Source organism: Phragmites australis, chromosome 4, assembly GCF_958298935.1.
Source record: "Phragmites australis chromosome 4, lpPhrAust1.1, whole genome shotgun sequence".
In the NCBI taxonomy this organism is placed as follows: domain Eukaryota; kingdom Viridiplantae; phylum Streptophyta; class Magnoliopsida; order Poales; family Poaceae; genus Phragmites; species Phragmites australis.
This window is the reverse complement of record NC_084924.1, coordinates 8,140,978-8,158,697: the sequence shown is the minus strand read 5'-3', so window position 1 is coordinate 8,158,697 and position 17,720 is coordinate 8,140,978. Positions and strand designations below refer to the sequence as shown.

The 17,720-nt window shown below is 44.7% G+C and overlaps 1 protein-coding gene across 7 annotated transcripts; it reads left to right on the top strand.

Annotated features, from left to right (window-relative positions):
- The first annotated feature begins 2,929 nt into the window (after window positions 1-2,929).
- On the top strand, window positions 2,930-15,331 carry LOC133915540 (inositol-tetrakisphosphate 1-kinase 3). 7 transcript variants are annotated; one of them, XR_009909351.1, is made up of 12 exons: window positions 2,931-3,291; window positions 5,148-5,229; window positions 5,362-5,394; window positions 5,526-5,646; window positions 7,169-7,261; window positions 13,717-13,824; window positions 13,912-14,088; window positions 14,192-14,247; window positions 14,334-14,418; window positions 14,592-14,644; window positions 14,779-14,865; window positions 14,987-15,088. XR_009909351.1 is itself a non-coding variant. In XM_062358743.1 (12 exons), exons 4-12 carry the CDS (start codon window positions 5,411-5,413, stop codon window positions 15,091-15,093), a joined length of 867 nt encoding a protein of 288 aa, XP_062214727.1. In that variant the 5' UTR covers window positions 3,151-3,291; window positions 4,795-4,934; window positions 5,148-5,229; window positions 5,362-5,410; the 3' UTR covers window positions 15,094-15,331. The 7 variants fall into 7 exon arrangements, 5 of the variants coding, with proteins under 5 accessions (XP_062214726.1, XP_062214723.1, XP_062214725.1 ...); XR_009909352.1 differs by having other exon boundaries at window positions 14,779-14,869; XM_062358743.1 differs by lacking the exon at window positions 14,592-14,644 and adding an exon at window positions 4,795-4,934 and having other exon boundaries at window positions 3,151-3,291; window positions 5,362-5,443; window positions 14,987-15,331.
- The last annotated feature ends 2,389 nt before the right edge of the window (window positions 15,332-17,720 follow it).

Sequence of the window (17,720 nt, the reverse complement as noted above, 5' to 3'; positions counted from 1 at the left end):
TATAGAATTTGAATCAAGCAAGCTCTACCAAATACATCCTAAGTGAGTATCCAAAAATTCTCGTAAAAAGAATTCAGTTCCAGTTGATCGAATATGCCAAGAACTGAAGTCTGAGCAGTATGGCAACAGGGAACCGCTGACGCAAAGTTGCAGCAGATATGGGTTCCGCAAAATTTCAAAGCATGGCCAGTGAAATATCCCATGGCAGCTTCCTTGCCGGTATTCCACGAATTCTCCCTAACCAGTTGGAGCACACCGGCCGGTGTGCCCAAGATCAGAAGCATGAAAAGCAAAGCAAAGGATATTCCAAACAGGAAGTGTGCATGTCAACGTAGTCTCGAATCAGGCCACATAGAAACCAAAACATTTTGCCTGTAGGGTCGAGTAACTCAAGTTTTTCAGCCATGAGCTTCATGGGCAACATGAAAAGTTCAGCACGGTTTTCTGACACAAAGTTCAGTGCACTTGTTATTGGTGAAATCCATCGACAGGTAGGATGAGACCGTTGTTATGCAAGCTTATCAAGCACGTAGGGACTTGATAGAGACATTCTTTCACCAAAAGGATAGATAAAGCGGACTTGGTTCTTTCGAGGTAATAAAAAAGGAGGACTTGATCACTTGATGATAATAAGGACATAAATAAACTTGTGATTTTTTGGCTGTCGAGTACATTGTGCAAGGACGAGCTGAGTCTTCATCATACTTCAGCATCAGCACAAGATTAGTTGAGGACAAAAACAAAAACAATAAAAGAAAAGAAAAAAAAGTGGATTAGTTAAGTGGCACTAGCGGTTTTCAATCGAGCTGCCTCCAGCAACCAGCATCGGCAAAGAAATTGGCCGCCGGCGCCAGGCAGACCGCCGGCCACAATTAGGCTCCGTTTGGCAACCTGAATCACCTCAGTTTCTTCGGAGAATCGGCGCTGCAGCAAGCCAAACGCACTGATGCGAAACATTTCAGCAGGAAACGTTCCACCGAAATGGCTGGGTGGCCGTTTCTCACAATTTCTACATTGGCCACTTCAAACATGCCCCTGGACTTGAACAAATTTTACACGAAAAATGCCGCTGGTCCAAATTTTACTCGCCCGTTCCTATCGCTCCCTCCTCGCCCCCGAACAGATCTCTCTCTGGTCCACAAGTAAGAGAGAGGAAGGTAAATATTCCAACATTAATTTTGTAATATTGTATTGGAACCATATATTTTTATAATATTGTATTGAAAATATATATTTATAATATTATAGTGAAAATATATATTTATAATATTGTATTAGAACCCTATATATAGTATATAGCAATATTGTATTGAAACTATGTATTTTGTAATATTATATTGCAACCATGCATATTTCACCACTAATTTCTAATGCTGATATTACGAATAAATCAAACAAACACCATAAGAGCACAAGGGTAAAATAGTCAATTATATAATCATCATCTCTTTCAACAAATTGAATCCAAATAGCTAGCCAAATAGGTTCCAGAGATAATTCTGATTCACCAGAAAAACATTTGCAAAGATAATCTAAAACTAAAATGTTTATAGGAGAATTTGGATCTTACCTAGGGATGACAATCGGATACGACGAGTATGAATAATGCTTACTCATACCTGCTAGTTTTTACCCACCTACGAATATACCCGTGAATGCTTGTGGGCGAAAGGCCAACACGAAAATCCATCGCCCACGGTACCCGTCACCCATGGGTATACCTGTTTACCCATGGGCGATGGTGCACGCGGGAGGGGGGGGGGAGGACAACTGGATGGGGTGGGGCGAGCTGGGGTAGGACGGCGGCGTCCTAACGGCGTGAGACAGTGGAGTCCTGGCGATGGGGTGAGCAGGGGTGGAGCGGCAGTGTGGGATAGGGCGGGGCGGGGTGGGGCGAGCTGAGGTGGGGCAGCGGCCTCCTGACAACGAGGGGAGTCGAGCCAGGGGTTAGGTCAAATGTTTAGATAAGTGCATACGTATGCGAAGAGATTAGTATTTTAAAGCAAAATACTGCATATATAGATTTATACGGATAAATGAGTGTCATAGATATGAATATGTCTTACTCGTATCCGTACATGTACACCGTTGGGTAGTATTTTTCGTCCACAAACATATCTACGAGTATCAAATACTATCCATACCCTATCCTATTTAAATATTTATTCACGAATAAACGAGTAATCAGAATAAATTGTCATCCTTAATCCTACCATACACATCCTTCAAAATATCAGATAGGAGCAAATTGACTCAAAGGAAATAACTAGTGGGAATCTGGGATTGCTCGCGCAGTGGAAAAATGGGAGCAGCTTTGTTTTTTTCTTTGCATTGACAAAGTGCCGTGTCACGTGTTAGATCTGTTTCGATTTCGTTCGATTGTTCTGCCGCATTGATCTGAAACTACACTTGCACTAATATACAATGTTTTTGTAACTTTTTTCGAATAAAGAGGACGCGATGTTTTTTAACTCAAAGTTACATTACAATCATGAACAACTAATGGTTTGACGCACGCCGGCAACCAACCACTCCATACTTATGACATAGATGTTTTTGCTTGCTGGGCGAGCTCACGCGATACCATACAGTAAAGTTTGTTCAATAAAATTAAAATATTTAAAACTACCATGTTCGAAATAGATTCGGTTTAAAGGAGCTCTAAAATAATGTTATTATTTAAATATCTATTTTTAATTCAAAATAAAAACAAAATATATAAACTAAAAACCCAAAGTCTACACGTAACTCAAGAGTCAGAGATGACAGGAATTCTGTCAAGCTCTAGCTAGCTCAAGGGCCGAAGCACATCCAGGAAGAAAGAAGAGAAGGGCAAAACCGTAATCTGACGGACACTTGGGTTCCATGGTTCCAGAGGCAAAGTTACTCCCGTCCTCCGCCTACAAATACGCACGCGCCCCCACCTCTCCTCCTCCCTTCTCTTCTCTCTCCACTCGCCGCCCCGCCCCGCCCGCACACACCACCTGTCTCCGCCTCCGCTCCGGCCACGCTCCCCTCCCCGCATTCCCGATCTCGCCGTCGTACTTGCTGCCTCGCCTTCCCGTCTCGGGTTCCGGCCGGCGCGGGTTGTCTCGGTGCTAGTGGGCCTTGGGCCGGCGCGATGGTGTCGGGTGGGTGCGTGGGGGCGGAAGGGGAGGTGGACCCGGATGCGGCGGCGGAGAGGGGAGACGCGGTGGCTCCGGCTCCCGCACGGGAACTGGTGGTGGGGTACGCGCTCACCTCCAAGAAGGCCAAGAGCTTCCTCCAGCCTAAGCTCCGGGGACTCGCCAGGTACTGCAGGGATCATGTGTGAATTTCTCGCTTTACGCCTTGGTTTAGGCAGAGACGGAATCGGGCGGAAAGGTGTTCCTTGTTTCGGATATTTTGCGGAGGTTAGGATCGTGTGCATTGGGGGCGAGCATTTGGTGTGGCCGTCCTTGATGTTGGCTTGATTGAGTTGGATGGAACAGTTGATTTTTCTTCCCAGCTTTTGTGTGAGAGTTCGAGGATCGATCGAAACTCCATGTGGAAGAGGAGTAAACGAACTCGGCGAGTAGAAGTACCTCGTCCCTTGTCATTACCACCTCGTTCATTGACCCCTGTCTATGTCTTAGTATATTCTGGAGACATGGATTCCCCCGCCCCCTGTTTTCTCAGGTTTTGGGAGGAAATGATTTTTATCTTCTGATTATTTATCTGGATTTAGAGGCTAGTTAACGGCTGAACTGAAGGAAATGTGAATTCCTTGTAGCTTATGAGAATAAAACGTGGGAAAAGGTGACCCCTTTATGTGAGCGTTCTTGAGATTGAAAAATCTGACCGAATCTCTGCTTATGATATGATATGATTTTTTCTGGATGTTCGTGCCTTTTTGGATTTTCCTTCCAAAGTGGAGGCATTCATGCCTTCCCTTTCCAATTAGCATCAATTTTTTAGAGAATCTTATAATGTTTATTCGCTTCCATTGGAGCAGCTTCATTTTATAGATTCTGGAATCATCTTCCACAGTGACATATAATAACAAGCTCTACTGCTTTTAAAAAAATCTCCATGGTGCTGTATTTTCTTTTCAGATAAGAAAGGGACATTGGTGCATTCCTTGTCGCATGGTAGTATATAATTCCTTCTGATAGCAACCCTTTCTTGCCTTATCCAGTGATAGCAATCTGCTGAAAGTTTAGTGCACAAGGGTTATATGTGTGCTTGATTGGTTCTGTTATTGATAGATGGGCCAGATGCGGAAGCAAGTTTAAGTATGTTAAACTTTTTTTCTTGACCACTTGTGAACTGTGACCCTATAATGTAATTTCATTGTGTCTTGAATCGTGGGTTTCCAGTTAGGATTATATCCCTGCACACACATCACTTGGATCATGAAAGGATGTTGAATATGGAAATAATTTAGGTTCCACATGATATTATAGGAATACTTTAGTACCCCCATGATAAACATGTGCATTACCTTTTATGCTTGAACTGATCCACATGTTTTAAGAAATACTTGATGTTGGATCTCCAGACTGTTTGATGATTATCTACAATGCAAACCTGTTAAGCTTTCTTTTTAAACATTCAGGCAATGCACAAATCACAAAATGCATATCCTTAGTGTTCTATGGCTAGCTAGTAGCAAACATGCACATAGCACCAGTGCTGTGTCATGTGTGCCCGTGTCATTACTGAAACAATGACCTTTTCTTTCATACCATGGCCACGTGGACACTTGGTCCTCTCCCATCAGATAAACGATCCATATTCCTGCAACCGTTGATGAGGATTTTTCTTTGAATACAGATATGAAACCATCTGTGGAAACTGGAAAATGGTATTTGTTACTTTCAAAAATTGAAAAACATATAACTATGTTCATATTTGGAGTAGGCTCTTTTTGGAGAAAAGATCTTGGAAAAGTTACTACAATCTCCACTATCAAGGTACTGCAGATAGAAGGAAAATGCGTATAATTTGAGCTTGTAGATTATTTATACCATGTTGTAATGATAGTTTGAATCTTTGTGTTGGTTGCCAATTTTTCTCTTATTTGGCAACTTTTCCACATAGCTACTTATTCTTCTGTTTAGTTTGTGACATCGACTTTGCATTTATTTCTAGATTGTCAGTTTCTCACCTTCTAAAACATACTGCAGGAAAAAAGGCATTCTATTTGTTGCCATTGATCAAAAACGTCCACTGTCCGATCAAGGCCCATTTGACATTGTTCTGCATAAGGTTAGATAATATGGAGTAATCTAATGACTTTCTAGATTAAGTATGAGGAAGGTTGAAAACTTTCCTACGTTGTTGCTTGTCTAACTTGTTTTGTTATATGATAACAAATATTTATCCTTGTTTTTCCCACAGTTGACTGGAACGGGATGGCAGCAACTGCTGGAGGTCAGTAATCCACAATATGTTAAACTTTCTCTTTGGAGAGGTGTTTAATGTATGTTTTTAAAACATTGGCTCCATTTTATGCTCGTATGTTTAATTTTTTTTTTATCAACTATCGTTCCTCATTTCTTTAGGAATATCGGGAGACACACCCAGAAGTTACTGTTCTTGATCCACCTGGTGCAATAGCACATTTACTCGATCGCCAGTCAATGCTTCAAGAAGTTTCTGAATTGGACCTCTCGGATTGTTACGGTAATTTCTACAAAGTGTTTTTCTCAGTTATTGTTTGAGACACATCAGTGTTACCATGAAAACTGCACTTGATTATTTTAATTTAGGAAAAAAACATTGGTCCTTCAATGATAGCACAGAAACAAATTCACTTCATCTAAAATAAGGAATATACTTTCATTCAAAAAGAAGGTAAAATGTCTAATGTAGCCCCCTCAGCTATTGCCTTGGTTTAATTTCCTCGTCTTCAATACCATTTAGTTCATATCCATAAGTATCAAAACCAAAGCACTTAACTCAATGGTAATTTTAGGATAGTTTTAAGTGGAATGTCACTGTCACCTAACACTGTCTAATCGGGACACATGGCAAAGTAACTGACATGGTTGATGATTTTCTTGCCACCTTAGCAAAAATCGACTCATGTCATTGCAGCAGAGCAAAACCTCTGTTGGGGGGGGGGGGGGATTCGTACTGGTATTGATTATTGAGGAATGTAAATTAAATGGTTTTGTTGTTGATGGTGAACATTAAACCGAGACAATAGTTGAATGGGTAGATTGGACTTTTTGTTAAATTGGTTAATATCTAAGTTTTGACTGTTTCCATTTCTATATTTGAGCTATACAAACTAAAAATGCTTCAAGTTGGAAACTCCTTTGGAATCTCTAAAATGGTATACTGAGTATGTTAATACGTGATTTAGTCAAACAGTGTGTTTTCTAAGTAAGCACCAAAGCACTGTTAATATCAAATTATGCATTAGAAACCATCTCTTTTTACCCAGCCATCTGTTAAAAATCTTGTGATGCGCAAGCAAAAGTTTGTGCTTTCCCTGAAAGAAAATTTAATTAAAGATCAAATATATCCTGATGTTAACAGCCTGTATTTCAAGAAGTTGATGTAACTCAGTTTACACAAGGGAATGACACATTTAGTTTCAGCATCAATTATATGTTTACTATGTTTTTTTTAAAAAAAAATTCTTGCTTATGTAACTTTGTGGCCTGTCCTGTCAATTATTATGAACATGGGGAAACATAAGTTGTTATTTATTGATATTCCAAATCAATGATTTATATTAACATATGAAAATTTGATGATACTCTGTTGGTTCATTTTACTACTTTAACACTTTAAAGTTAGTTATCTTGGGATTGACTATTGAGAACATGCTGCATCTTGTATATGTTTGGTCCAATTACTGTCAAGGATATGATATTTGGTAACATCATTTGGATGCTAAGATAAAATGTAGTATATAAGTATTGGTTTTCAATCTACTATAGGATCCTTGATGGGTGAGCATCCCTTGGGTGGAACTAGGTAGTATAATTATTTTTCACTTTTACATGTGGCAGTAAAAGCATGTGACCATTGTTTTAATTGCTTTTCCATCTACATTGGGCAACAAACTTTAGTCATCTTCTTGTACCTCAAGTTTCGTCCATTTCTTAGGAGGATGGATATGGATAGTTGGTTCATCTTCTTGGAACCTTTGCAGAGGTCGATTTCATCATTGTGGTGCGGTTGTCTTTTGCAGGTAAAGTAGGTGTTCCTAAGCAGTTATTGGTTAATACAGATCCCTCATCAATACCAACTGCAGTTACTAGGGCTGGGCTATCTCTTCCACTAGGTAAGTCCGCTCGTTTGCTGTTTTTGACTTGCTTTCTTTTACTTTTGATCTTAGTGGTCGATGATCATTTCTAATTTGTATCTGCCAGATTTAACATTTTTTTTGTGTGTCACGAGCCGGCGGAGTATTAGATGGAGGAGGGTGGCAGAGGGCGTAATTGCGAGAGGTAGCCGGCCTCGGTCCTGGACCTCGTCGGCGCGGCAGATGCGCCGTGAGCGGCGACCGCGCCCACGAGGCAGATGAGGAGAACAACCCAAACTGGACTAATCTTTGCTTGCCTTTATTGAATGACAATAGTTCCCCTTTTATAAGGGTGAATTGCTACTAACAACTAACAATAAAATCTTGAAGCTAACAACCCGATAAGGATGCTAATAATTATGGAATCAAACTAACTAATGCAACAAGCTTGGATGATCTTCATGCCACCTGCTGCGTCTCTGCGGTCCTGATACCGTAGGTAATTCCCCACATGACATCTCTGCCCCCCTCAACGAGGAGCTCGTCCTCGAGCTAGAAGTCTGGATAGTAGATGCGAAATTCGTCAAGTGGAACCCAAGGGGTGTCGGCTGCCGGATGACCTTCCCAATGGACAAGCAGCTCACGTTTACCACGAGCCAACCGACACTTAAGGACAACTGCTGGGTTGATGGTGACTCAGCCATGACGAACTGGAGGCAGTGGAGGCGTTGATTCAATCGGTGTTCCATGGAAAGGCTTGAGTAGGCCTAAACGTTGTGCAGGTGGGTGTTCTGTGGCAGCTTGAGGCAATATGCAACATCACCGATGCGCTCAATCACCTGGAATGGTCCAAAGTACTTGGGACCAAGCTTGGAGTGGCCACGGATGTCCAACGAGGCAGCTTGGCGATGCAGGAGCTTGAGCCAGACCCACTAACCCGGAGAGAACTTGACCAGGCGGTGGTGGCGATCGTACTACAATTTGTGAACTTGCTGAGCTTGCTCCAGATGGTCTTTGACTTCCATGATAAACTCATCTCGCTCCTGTGTGGCCTGCTCGATTGCTGGAAGCCACACGGCACCCGGTTCATAGGCACACATTGATGGAGGATCACACCCGTATATGACGTGGAACGAGGAAGTGTGCAACGAAGCTTGATAGGAGGAGTTGTAGCAAAACTCTGCCTAAGGTAGCCACCTGAGCCATTGGCGCGGACGATCCCCTGTGAGACAGCGAAGGTACATGGTGATGATTTTGTTGGTTGCTTTCGCTTGTCTGTCTGATTGAGAGTGGAACGTTGAGGTAACCTGCAATTTGACCCCTACCAGGCGGAGCAACTCCGTCCAAAAGTTGCTTGTCAACACTAGGTCTCGGTCGCTGACTATGGAGCTTGGAATGCCATGGAGACGGACAATGGTGTCGAAGAAGACGCGCGCCACTGAGTGTGCTGTGTATGGATGTGCCAGGGAATGAAGTGCGCATATTTGGAGAAGCGATCGATGGCTGTTAGAATCACCGATTTGCCGTCGACTCGAGGAAGAGTCTTGATGAAATCCATAGCAATGTCTGCCCATACGGCTGCTGGCATTTCCAGGGGTTGAAGGAGTCCTGTCGGCTGCAAGTGCTCGCTTTTATTTCATTGGCAGATGGCGCAAGTACGGACAAACTCTTGGACAACCTTTCGATCGTTGGGAACATGAATGTCTGCCCGTAGCCGATGTAAAGTTTTATGCACACCTTCATGGCCCATGTCATGAGCCGCGACTATGATAGTGTGCAAGCTTGGCGAAGATGATCGTTCGTAGACACGACTGTTGAATGTGATTAAGTCACTGATGACTCCCCATTGGGCCGGCTGTGTGTCACTGATGATCGAGGTGTGAAGCTCTTTGAGTGTGGCATCAGATGCAATCTCTCGGTGCAGTTCCTCCAGCAGGGCAAAGGACGGCGTGGACAGGGCCATTGCCACCGCGTCGTGCTCCTCATTCCTCTTGGACAGGGCGTCGACGACGACATTGGAGACGCCTGGCTTATACTCGACCGTGAAGTCGAAGCCAAGGAGTTTGCTAGCCCACTGATGTTGTGGCACAGTCATCAGGCGCTGGTCGAGAAGGAACTTAAGGATATAGTGGTCTGTACGAACGACGAACCGGTGCCCCCAGAGATACGAATGCCAGTGCTGGCTGGCTTGGACCAGCCCGATCAACTCCCGCTCATATGTGGCCTATTTGGCATGCCATGGCGTGATGTGCTTGCTGAAGAATGCCACCGGCCCTTTGCCTTGGTGAAGTGCGCCGCCGAAGCCGGTTCCGGACGCGTCGCATTCGACGACGAAGTCGGTGGTGAACTTGAGGATATAGTGACCAGGGCGCGCTGGAGGGCGTGGAACGCCTCCGTGGCCTCTTGAGTCCAAGTGAAGCCTTCCTTGCGCAAGAGCTTGGTGAGGGGCACCGCCAATGTGCTGTAGTTCTTGATGAAGCGGCGATAGTACCTCGTGAGGCCAAGGAATCCCCTGATCGCACAGACTGATGAAGGGCGTGGCCAATCCAGCATAGCCTGGACTTTTTGCTGGTCCATGGCAACTCCATCCACTGAGATACGTGGCCAAGGTAAGCCACAATCGATGTGCCAAAAACGCACTTGGAGCGCTTCAAGAACAGTTGATGGTCCTGCAGTGTGCGAAACGCCGTGCGAATGTGGCGGAGATGCTCCGACCATGATGAGCTGTAAATAAGTATGTCATCGAAAAATACAAGGACAAACTGGCAGAGAAAGGGCAATAGGATGTTCATGAGCACTTGAAACGTGGTTGGTGCGTTGGTTAGGCTAAATGGCATGACCACGAACTTGAACAGGCCTTGGTGCATCCGAAGCCGTCTTCTCGATGTCGGGCAGAAACATGAGTACCTGATGGTACTCGGAGCGCATGTCTAGCTTGGTGAAGTAACGCGTGCTGCGAAGCTCGTCGAAGAGTTCCTCGGTCACCGAGATCGGAAACTTGTCCTTGATGGTTTTGTCGTTGAGCGTTCGATAATCAACGCAGAAACGCCATGAGCCATCTTGCTTCTTAATGAGGAGTGCCGGTGAAGAGAATGTGGATGTGCTAAGCCGAATGACGCCGAGGCGCAGCATCTCGTTGCATTGGCGCTTGAGCTTGTCCTTCTGGATGTGGGCGTAGTGGTAGGGGCGCACGACCATCGATGTCGTGTCAAGGACCAGCCAGATACGGTGGCTGATGTGGCGCACTGGCGGCAAGCCTTAGGGTTCGGTGAAGAGAGGCGCGAACTCGTCGAGGAGGGCGTCCAACAAGGGTGTGCTCGGTTCGGTCATTGTGCTGAGTGTTGGAGATGACGCGTCCACGCCCGACCAGAGGAAGCGTTTGCCATCTCGGACGAAGCACATGGGGTGGCGAGCGAAGTCCCAGACTATGGGTCCTAGCGAGCTGAACCATTGAACGCCCAGGACTATGTCGTATCCCCCCAGAGGGAGTGCATAGAATTCGATGTCGAACACGTTGCCGCTGATGGATGTTTTCAGGTGTGGACACTTGCTCGAGCTCGTTGCACGATCTCCATTGGCGACAACGATGCTAAGGCCATGTCACGATTGGATGGGAATGCCTACCATGCGCGTCGCCATGGCATCGATGAAGTTATGAGTCGAGCCCGAGTCGAGCAGGGCTGTGAGCACAGCAGTCCCCACATGAGCGTGGACCTTCATTGTGTTGGTGGCTCGTGCGCGAATGCTGGTTAACGCGTGCAGCGAGATGCTCAGTTTCTCTTCCTGTGCCGAGATCGCCAATGAGGTGGCCAGCGTGTCGTCGGCGTCATCAAAGCCGATGATCTCGACGACAAATAGCCACTTGCATTGGTGGCCGAAGATGTGCTTCTCGTCGCAATTATAGCATAGACCCTACTCTCTTTGTGCCGTCATCTTTGCAAGTGTAAGCCGCTTTCGCGAAATTGCCTGTGCGAGGGCGGTGGTCCTGTTGCTGCCCGCGAGAGCTGATGACGTTGAAGTCGACGTGGTAGAACCCGCGGCGCCGGCCGTCGATGCCGTATTGGTGGTCGGTGATGAGGCGAAAGCGAAGACAAACGCGACCCGCCTCGCATGGCTGGGGCATTTGGAGTTGGCAAGAGCTGGCGTTGCTCATACGTGCGGGCCAGCATGATAGCGTTGTCCAGGGTCGCCAGCCTGTGCAGCACCACGTCAGTTTTGAGTGGATTGACGAGGCCGGTGATGAAGAGTTGGACTTGTTGTCACTCGGTCAGCTTCGTGTCGCAGCATGCAAGGGTGAGGAATTGGTTGCAATAGTCGTTGACGGAACCAGTCCATCGGAGTTCAGTGATCTCTTCCAACGGGCTGTCCGTCATCGGTGGCCTGAATCGAGTGTGAACGAGTTTGACGAAGTGCCGCCAGGAAGGAGTACCGGAGTTGAGTTCCGGCCTATAAAACCATAGTGAGCCGTGCCCGTCATGTGCAGAGATGCGTACCATACCTTGCGATCTTTAGGTATGTGCTGACTACAGAAGAGCTGCTCGCAACGATTAAGCCACGGTAGTGGATCTTCTTTTTCATCGAACGTGGGGAAATCGAGCTTGTAGTAGCGCGGGTGAAAGCGGGTGTCGCCGTTGTCATCGTGGAGGATGGGATGGGACGAGCGTGTGTCGCCAAACGATGGCTGGGCCGAGGATTTGCTCGTGTCACCAAATCTACCCAGGGTGCCAGTGTCCTCGTCGTGCGAGCCCCTGGCCCCGGCATGTGGACGTTCTCCAGGTGAATGATGGCCAGGTTCAACGCTTGGACTTGTCCGGCGCCGTCGGACACTGAGGCCTGAAGGCTGGTGACCTTGTCCGGCAGGTCCTTTAGGGTTTGCGCCAGCGACATGAGTGGTTTAAGGGTGGCGAACTGGGTGGACAGCTCGACCATATGTGCTGCGAGGTCATTGACGGTTTTGGTGAGGGCCTCCATGGGATCAGAACCAGAGCTAGTTGATACCAAGTTGTCACGGGTCGGCGGAGTATTAGATGGAGGAGGGTGGCAGAGGGCATAATCGTGAGAGGTAGCCGGCCTTGGTCTTGGACCTCGTCGGCGTGGCAAATGTGCCGTGATCGGCGACCGCACCCACGCAGATGAGGAGGAGAACAACCCAAACTGGACTAATCTTTGCTTGCCTTTATTGAATGACAATAGTTCCCCTTTTATAAGGGTGAATTGCTGCTAACAAACTAACAATAAAATCTTGAAGCTAACAACCCGATAAGGATGCTAATAATTATGGAATCAAACTAACTAGGGCGGCAAGCTTGGATGATATTCACGCCACCTGCTGCATCTCTGCGGTCCTGATACGCCGGCCTTAGGTAATTCCCCACATGAGAGAGACTATGAGTGATCTTAAGCATAAAGAAAGAAAGAGTTTCCAAATGATCAAAGTAAAAAAAAGAAGGAAAGGAAACATTGTTCCCTGCAGTCACAAATAAGAGTTGTTTTTGTACGTTGACATGATCTCCAAAACATAACGTTGGCCACCAATTTCTGTTGTAATGTATTTGTGACAGCTAATGAAATCGTAATATTTTTAAAGTATTTTTTAGGGCTAATCTACTCATATTTTCGTATGGTGGTCATGTATTCATAGATCTATTGTTAGTCAAATGTAAAACAGTTTGACTGCAGACATTCGTAAGTTAATATTATTTTTACTGGAAGGGGTAACATTATAACCATACCTGCAAAAAATGTTTGCTAAATCAGCCGAGAAATTTTATAGTGGAACCATGGATCTTTCTGGAAAGTGGCATGTCCTTCACTCTTCTACTTTATTAGTGTGAATAAATAACTAGAAGCCTGAGTTTCACCTGCTAGAGCCAGTGTGCAAAACTATCTATCTTCTGACATTATCCCCTTTAGGTCTTTACTTCATATATTAGATTAGATAGCTTCAACTGATATTTTACGAAAGTATGAACACCACGAAGCTATTTGTCACAAATTCTTCAGCATTTTATTTGTTTGCTCTTCCATTTGGTTGCCATGATTGTTGTGGAATATGGTTGTCTGGTTAGTCGCTATGTGTGGTCTGTACATTGCTTGGGTAGGGGGAGCAGCTTACATATTTCATGATATATCGGGAGACATTTTCCGTGGTAACTAAATAGAGAGAAAAAAGTTACTATATCCATGTAAACTGAAAAACAGACTAAAAGAAAAAAGTTAAAGTTTGTACGGCACATTGACACAAATTATCCGTTGTTCTGCCCTATGTATGATACTACGGCTTGCTCATTCCAAGGCCTCTAGGCCTCTAGGCGTGAAGTATAAGCTTGCAGCATATTTTGATAAGTGGGAGCATTAACCATTTTGATATATGTTGGAGTTGAGTTTTAAAATAATTTGAGCATCCTTTGTGACTACAGTGGTTAATCATTGACATTACTGAATTCTATTTTGAGGCTTTCATACTTTGCCTTTTAACCTCATAAACTTTGCAGTGGCGAAACCCTTGGTGGCGAAGTCCCATGAGCTATCTCTTGCTTATGATCCATCTTCCTTGACCAAGCTTGAGCCACCCTTGGTTCTTCAGGAATTTGTTAACCATGGTACATTCATCGAGTTGTGCATGGTCTTCCTTTTGTATACTCTACAATTCCATATTAATCTTTTATTTCGGTTTTTGACATTTATAGGTGGTGTCATGTTTAAGGTTTACATTGTCGGGGATGCAATAAGGGTTGTACGTCGGTTTTCACTTCCTAATGTTGATGAAGGTGATTTATCAAATAATGCTGGGGTATTTCGGTTTCCAAGGGTCTCTTGTGCTGCAGCCAATGCAGATGATGCAGATCTTGATCCTTGTGTTGCTGGTATGCTTCCATGTCCTGGTTTATATCCTTGCAATAATTGATATTATTCATTATTGGTTTCGAAAACATTATTTCCAACCGATATTCTTGCATACCATATCAGAACTTCCCCCAAGACCACTGCTCGAGATATTGGCACGAGAGCTGCGCCGACGACTGGTACTAATGATTCCGCCAAGCCCCCTCTTTTTCCTGATTTTACATGAATTAATCGCACAGTGATCATCCTTTCACCTGATTGACAGGGTCTTAGGTTATTTAACATTGATATGATCAGGGAGCACGGAACAAAAGATCGGTTTTATGTCATAGACATGAACTATTTCCCTGGTATGTGATCTGACATTCTGATTTTTCTTGAGCATGTGGCTTCCTTTTTTTTTTCTTTTTGGGTTAATGTAAGTTAACTTCCTCTTGTACATTTTGAACATTATTGCTTAAAGAAACTCCATAGTTGTTGAAATCTTGTTTTGGTAGCTAAAAGTCTTCAAATTAATTCACAGTGCATTGCTGACACTCCTATGAAATACCAATATTGGATACACTGCAAAAAGAGGTAGTTTGCCTCCCATGTCCCATAGCAGCTCCTGTATCAGACTATCAGCATAGTTACTGGTGACGTCAGGGATACTGAATGATGTATATGATGCTTGTGACATTTGTATCATTCTATCATGTTGAAAATTTTAGAAACAGTTGGAGTCCAAAGACTGGCTAGAACCTGGCTCGTCGAAGTTATATCTGCTCAGCCTTGCACCATTGCTTCTCTGTATTCTTGTGGGTAGATTCTTTGATTCTATGACTTACAAGCAATTAGCCATAACCCATAACTTTTCCGTTCCTTTTCTACGTATGGGGTTTCTTCTGACCAATCGTGCTATAACTTTTATGCTCGCAGGTTACGGTAAAATGCCTGGGTACGAGCATGTGTTCACCGACTTTCTTCTGAGCCTAGCGCAGAAAGAGTACAAGCGGCGGCCAAGTTATAGCTCATGCGAAGGGTGAAAAGTGAGAAGGAGAAGGCCGTGCCCCCAGGTGACCTGTGTTGATATGTCTAGCATCCACAATGTGTGCGTACAGATGTGCTTGTCAGGGAGATAATCGGTTGTAGAGTTGGGCATCAGTAGTTGCGATAAAGCAGCTGTCGAGCTGTAAATTGTTGGTTCACTTTTGCTAACTGTTCGTGCTCTAAAATAATTTTGATTGACCGAGTGATGAAATTAAGCGATCACTTGATGTGCAACATTGTAACGGAGTGAAAAGGGGAAAAAAATGTGCTGGTCGCGTTTCGTTAGCTCATGGGGAGCTGTCGCAGGTTGCTTGGCATGGCGATGGCACGCATTTCGGGGCGGTCTCCGTCGGCCATGCTCTCGTTCCTTCAGAGCTGTGGCGCCCCGCGGTGCCGCATCCATGCGCGCGGCCGTGTGGGTGCCACTCTGCGGCGGTGTCGGTGACACGCACGGGCCCGGAGGGCTCCGAGCGTGCGCGCTGGCCGGGCCGCGGCGTGCACCGTGACGCTGTGGAGGGCGGACTGCCTTTGCTGTGTGCCGAACCAAAGTTCTGCTGTGTGGGTAGGTTGATGGGATTCTGGAAGTACGCACAGATTGTTGCTCACGATAATCACAACAGTAGGTATCTCAAGAGTAAATACTCCGTATTTGATACTGTGTCCGTTACATACCCTATAAACGTGTCAGGTTGTTGTTGGATAAAAGCACATCTAATTTAATTCATAGATAAATCATCAACAAGAACCGATATACCATCATTATTATACAGTAAGAATATAACTAAGACAAGTATACAATAAAACTACACGTCTCTAATATACTCAATAATAAGAATAACATGGTACTACTCATTATGACAAACATGATTAAAAGAAGATTAATTATAGTGAACATATCGATCGACAGCGAGAGATGCAGAAGACCCTATGATGACGATGTAAAAGGAGATCACAAACACAAATCAAAAGAACAAAACTACAAACAAGGCCGCACCTGCGCAAGCAACCCCTGCAATGTGAGTAGAGCGCGCACATGTTTGTTCTTCTAGTTTTTATGAGGTAAGGGGTGAATGAGAGAATTTCTTTGAAATTGGTCTCCGTCCACCTCTACTAGTAATGTGAGACTAAATAATTATAGTCTACTTTCACACGTTAGACTTTGAGATTTATTAGAAATTATTCAGATATAATGGAGCAAGCTCATATATTGTAATAATTATCACATATTGATAAACCAAGTTAATGTGTGTATTGGTTTATTTGTGATGAGTGATTGGCAAGTTTATTGAGTTGATTTGATGATCTTTGGTATTGTATAAGTATAGTTGTGTTTGTCTATATTTGAGACTGATCAAAGATATTGGAGTTGTAATGTTTGTCTCTAAGCCAAGAAATTTGCACTCGTCGGATGATCCGGTGCTAGAGAATTTTGTACACATCAGATGGTCTGACGACGAGATATTGTGCACGTCGGAGCATTCTAGTATGTGGAGTTTAGGAGTTCTATATACCGGATGGTCTGGCGATAGAGGATGCGAACGTTAGATGCCTCACCGGGGCATTAGTTCCAGAGAGGTTGCAAAATAACTTGTCTGGCGGGTTGCATTCACCGGATGGTCCAGCGATGGAGGATGTGAACACCGAATGTCTCACAGGAGAATTTGTTCCAAAGAGGTGGCAAAATGACTTGTCTGGAGGGTTGCACTTACCGGATGGTCCAGTGATGGAGGAGTGTACATCGGATGCTTCGCCAGAGGATTTTTCAAGAAGTTTTTAGTGGAGTCGTAATTACAAGCGCCGAATGGTCCATTGATCAGAGGGCAATACACGCCGAATCATCCGGTGTTCATGATTTTTCCAGGATAAGTTCTTCAACAGAGAATTTTGATTTGTCTAATTGGAGATACGTTTGTGCTTGTCTTATGATGTACATGTGATGGATGTAACTTGACGATCGACGACGGGATGATCATGGCTAAGCGGGGTCCTTGGTACCAGACGATCAAGGTGATTGTACGGAATCAAGGGTGATCCTAGCTATACACGTGGTGTGCAATCAAAGTGTGATAAGATGGATGAAGACGGCGTATTGACAAATTCAAGCGAAATAGATGCCGATGTAAGTGATAAGGCGGTCCGAGGGATCGGGAGCGGAAAAGACATACTGGCGGTCGATATCGCAAGACAGAGTACATGCGTCGACATATGGTGGCTTGCTTAAGGTGTAAGCAAGTGGTGGTGAGTCACGCTTTAAGAAGCGTGTGAGGTGGTTTCGCAGTTTGACCTCAAAATCGTGAGAAAGTGTGAAGCGCATGTGACATCATCGTGAAGCTTGCGTCGAGATGAAGCTAAGTTATGAAGGCGCCACGACCGTTCGATGGACAAGAAAAAAGATGGACGAAAATGCCTTAAGTGGTAGGTAGGAGCATATTAGAAGAGATAGGCATTTTGAGAATAATCTAGAAAACTTAGAGGTCAAGGAATCTAGACTGTAAATAGCGGAGGAGAGTTGGTTGAGCCATTGGAGCCATCCATTTGATAGTTGTGTGCTAGGGTCTAAGGAGAGGGTGAGAGGAATACTTAACCTATGTATTAGGTGAGAGCTTTTGTATGCAAAAACACT

Coding starts and splice junctions, on each gene's coding strand:
- LOC133915540 (XM_062358739.1), top strand. CDS start 3,122: ATGGTGTCGGGTGGGTGCGTGGGGGCGGAAGGGGAGGTGGACCCGGAT. Junction 5,395..5,525: donor GATGGCAGCAACTGCTGGAG/GTCAGTAATCCA, acceptor TCATTTCTTTAG/GAATATCGGGAGACACACCC. Junction 13,825..13,911: donor TCAGGAATTTGTTAACCATG/GTACATTCATCG, acceptor TGACATTTATAG/GTGGTGTCATGTTTAAGGTT.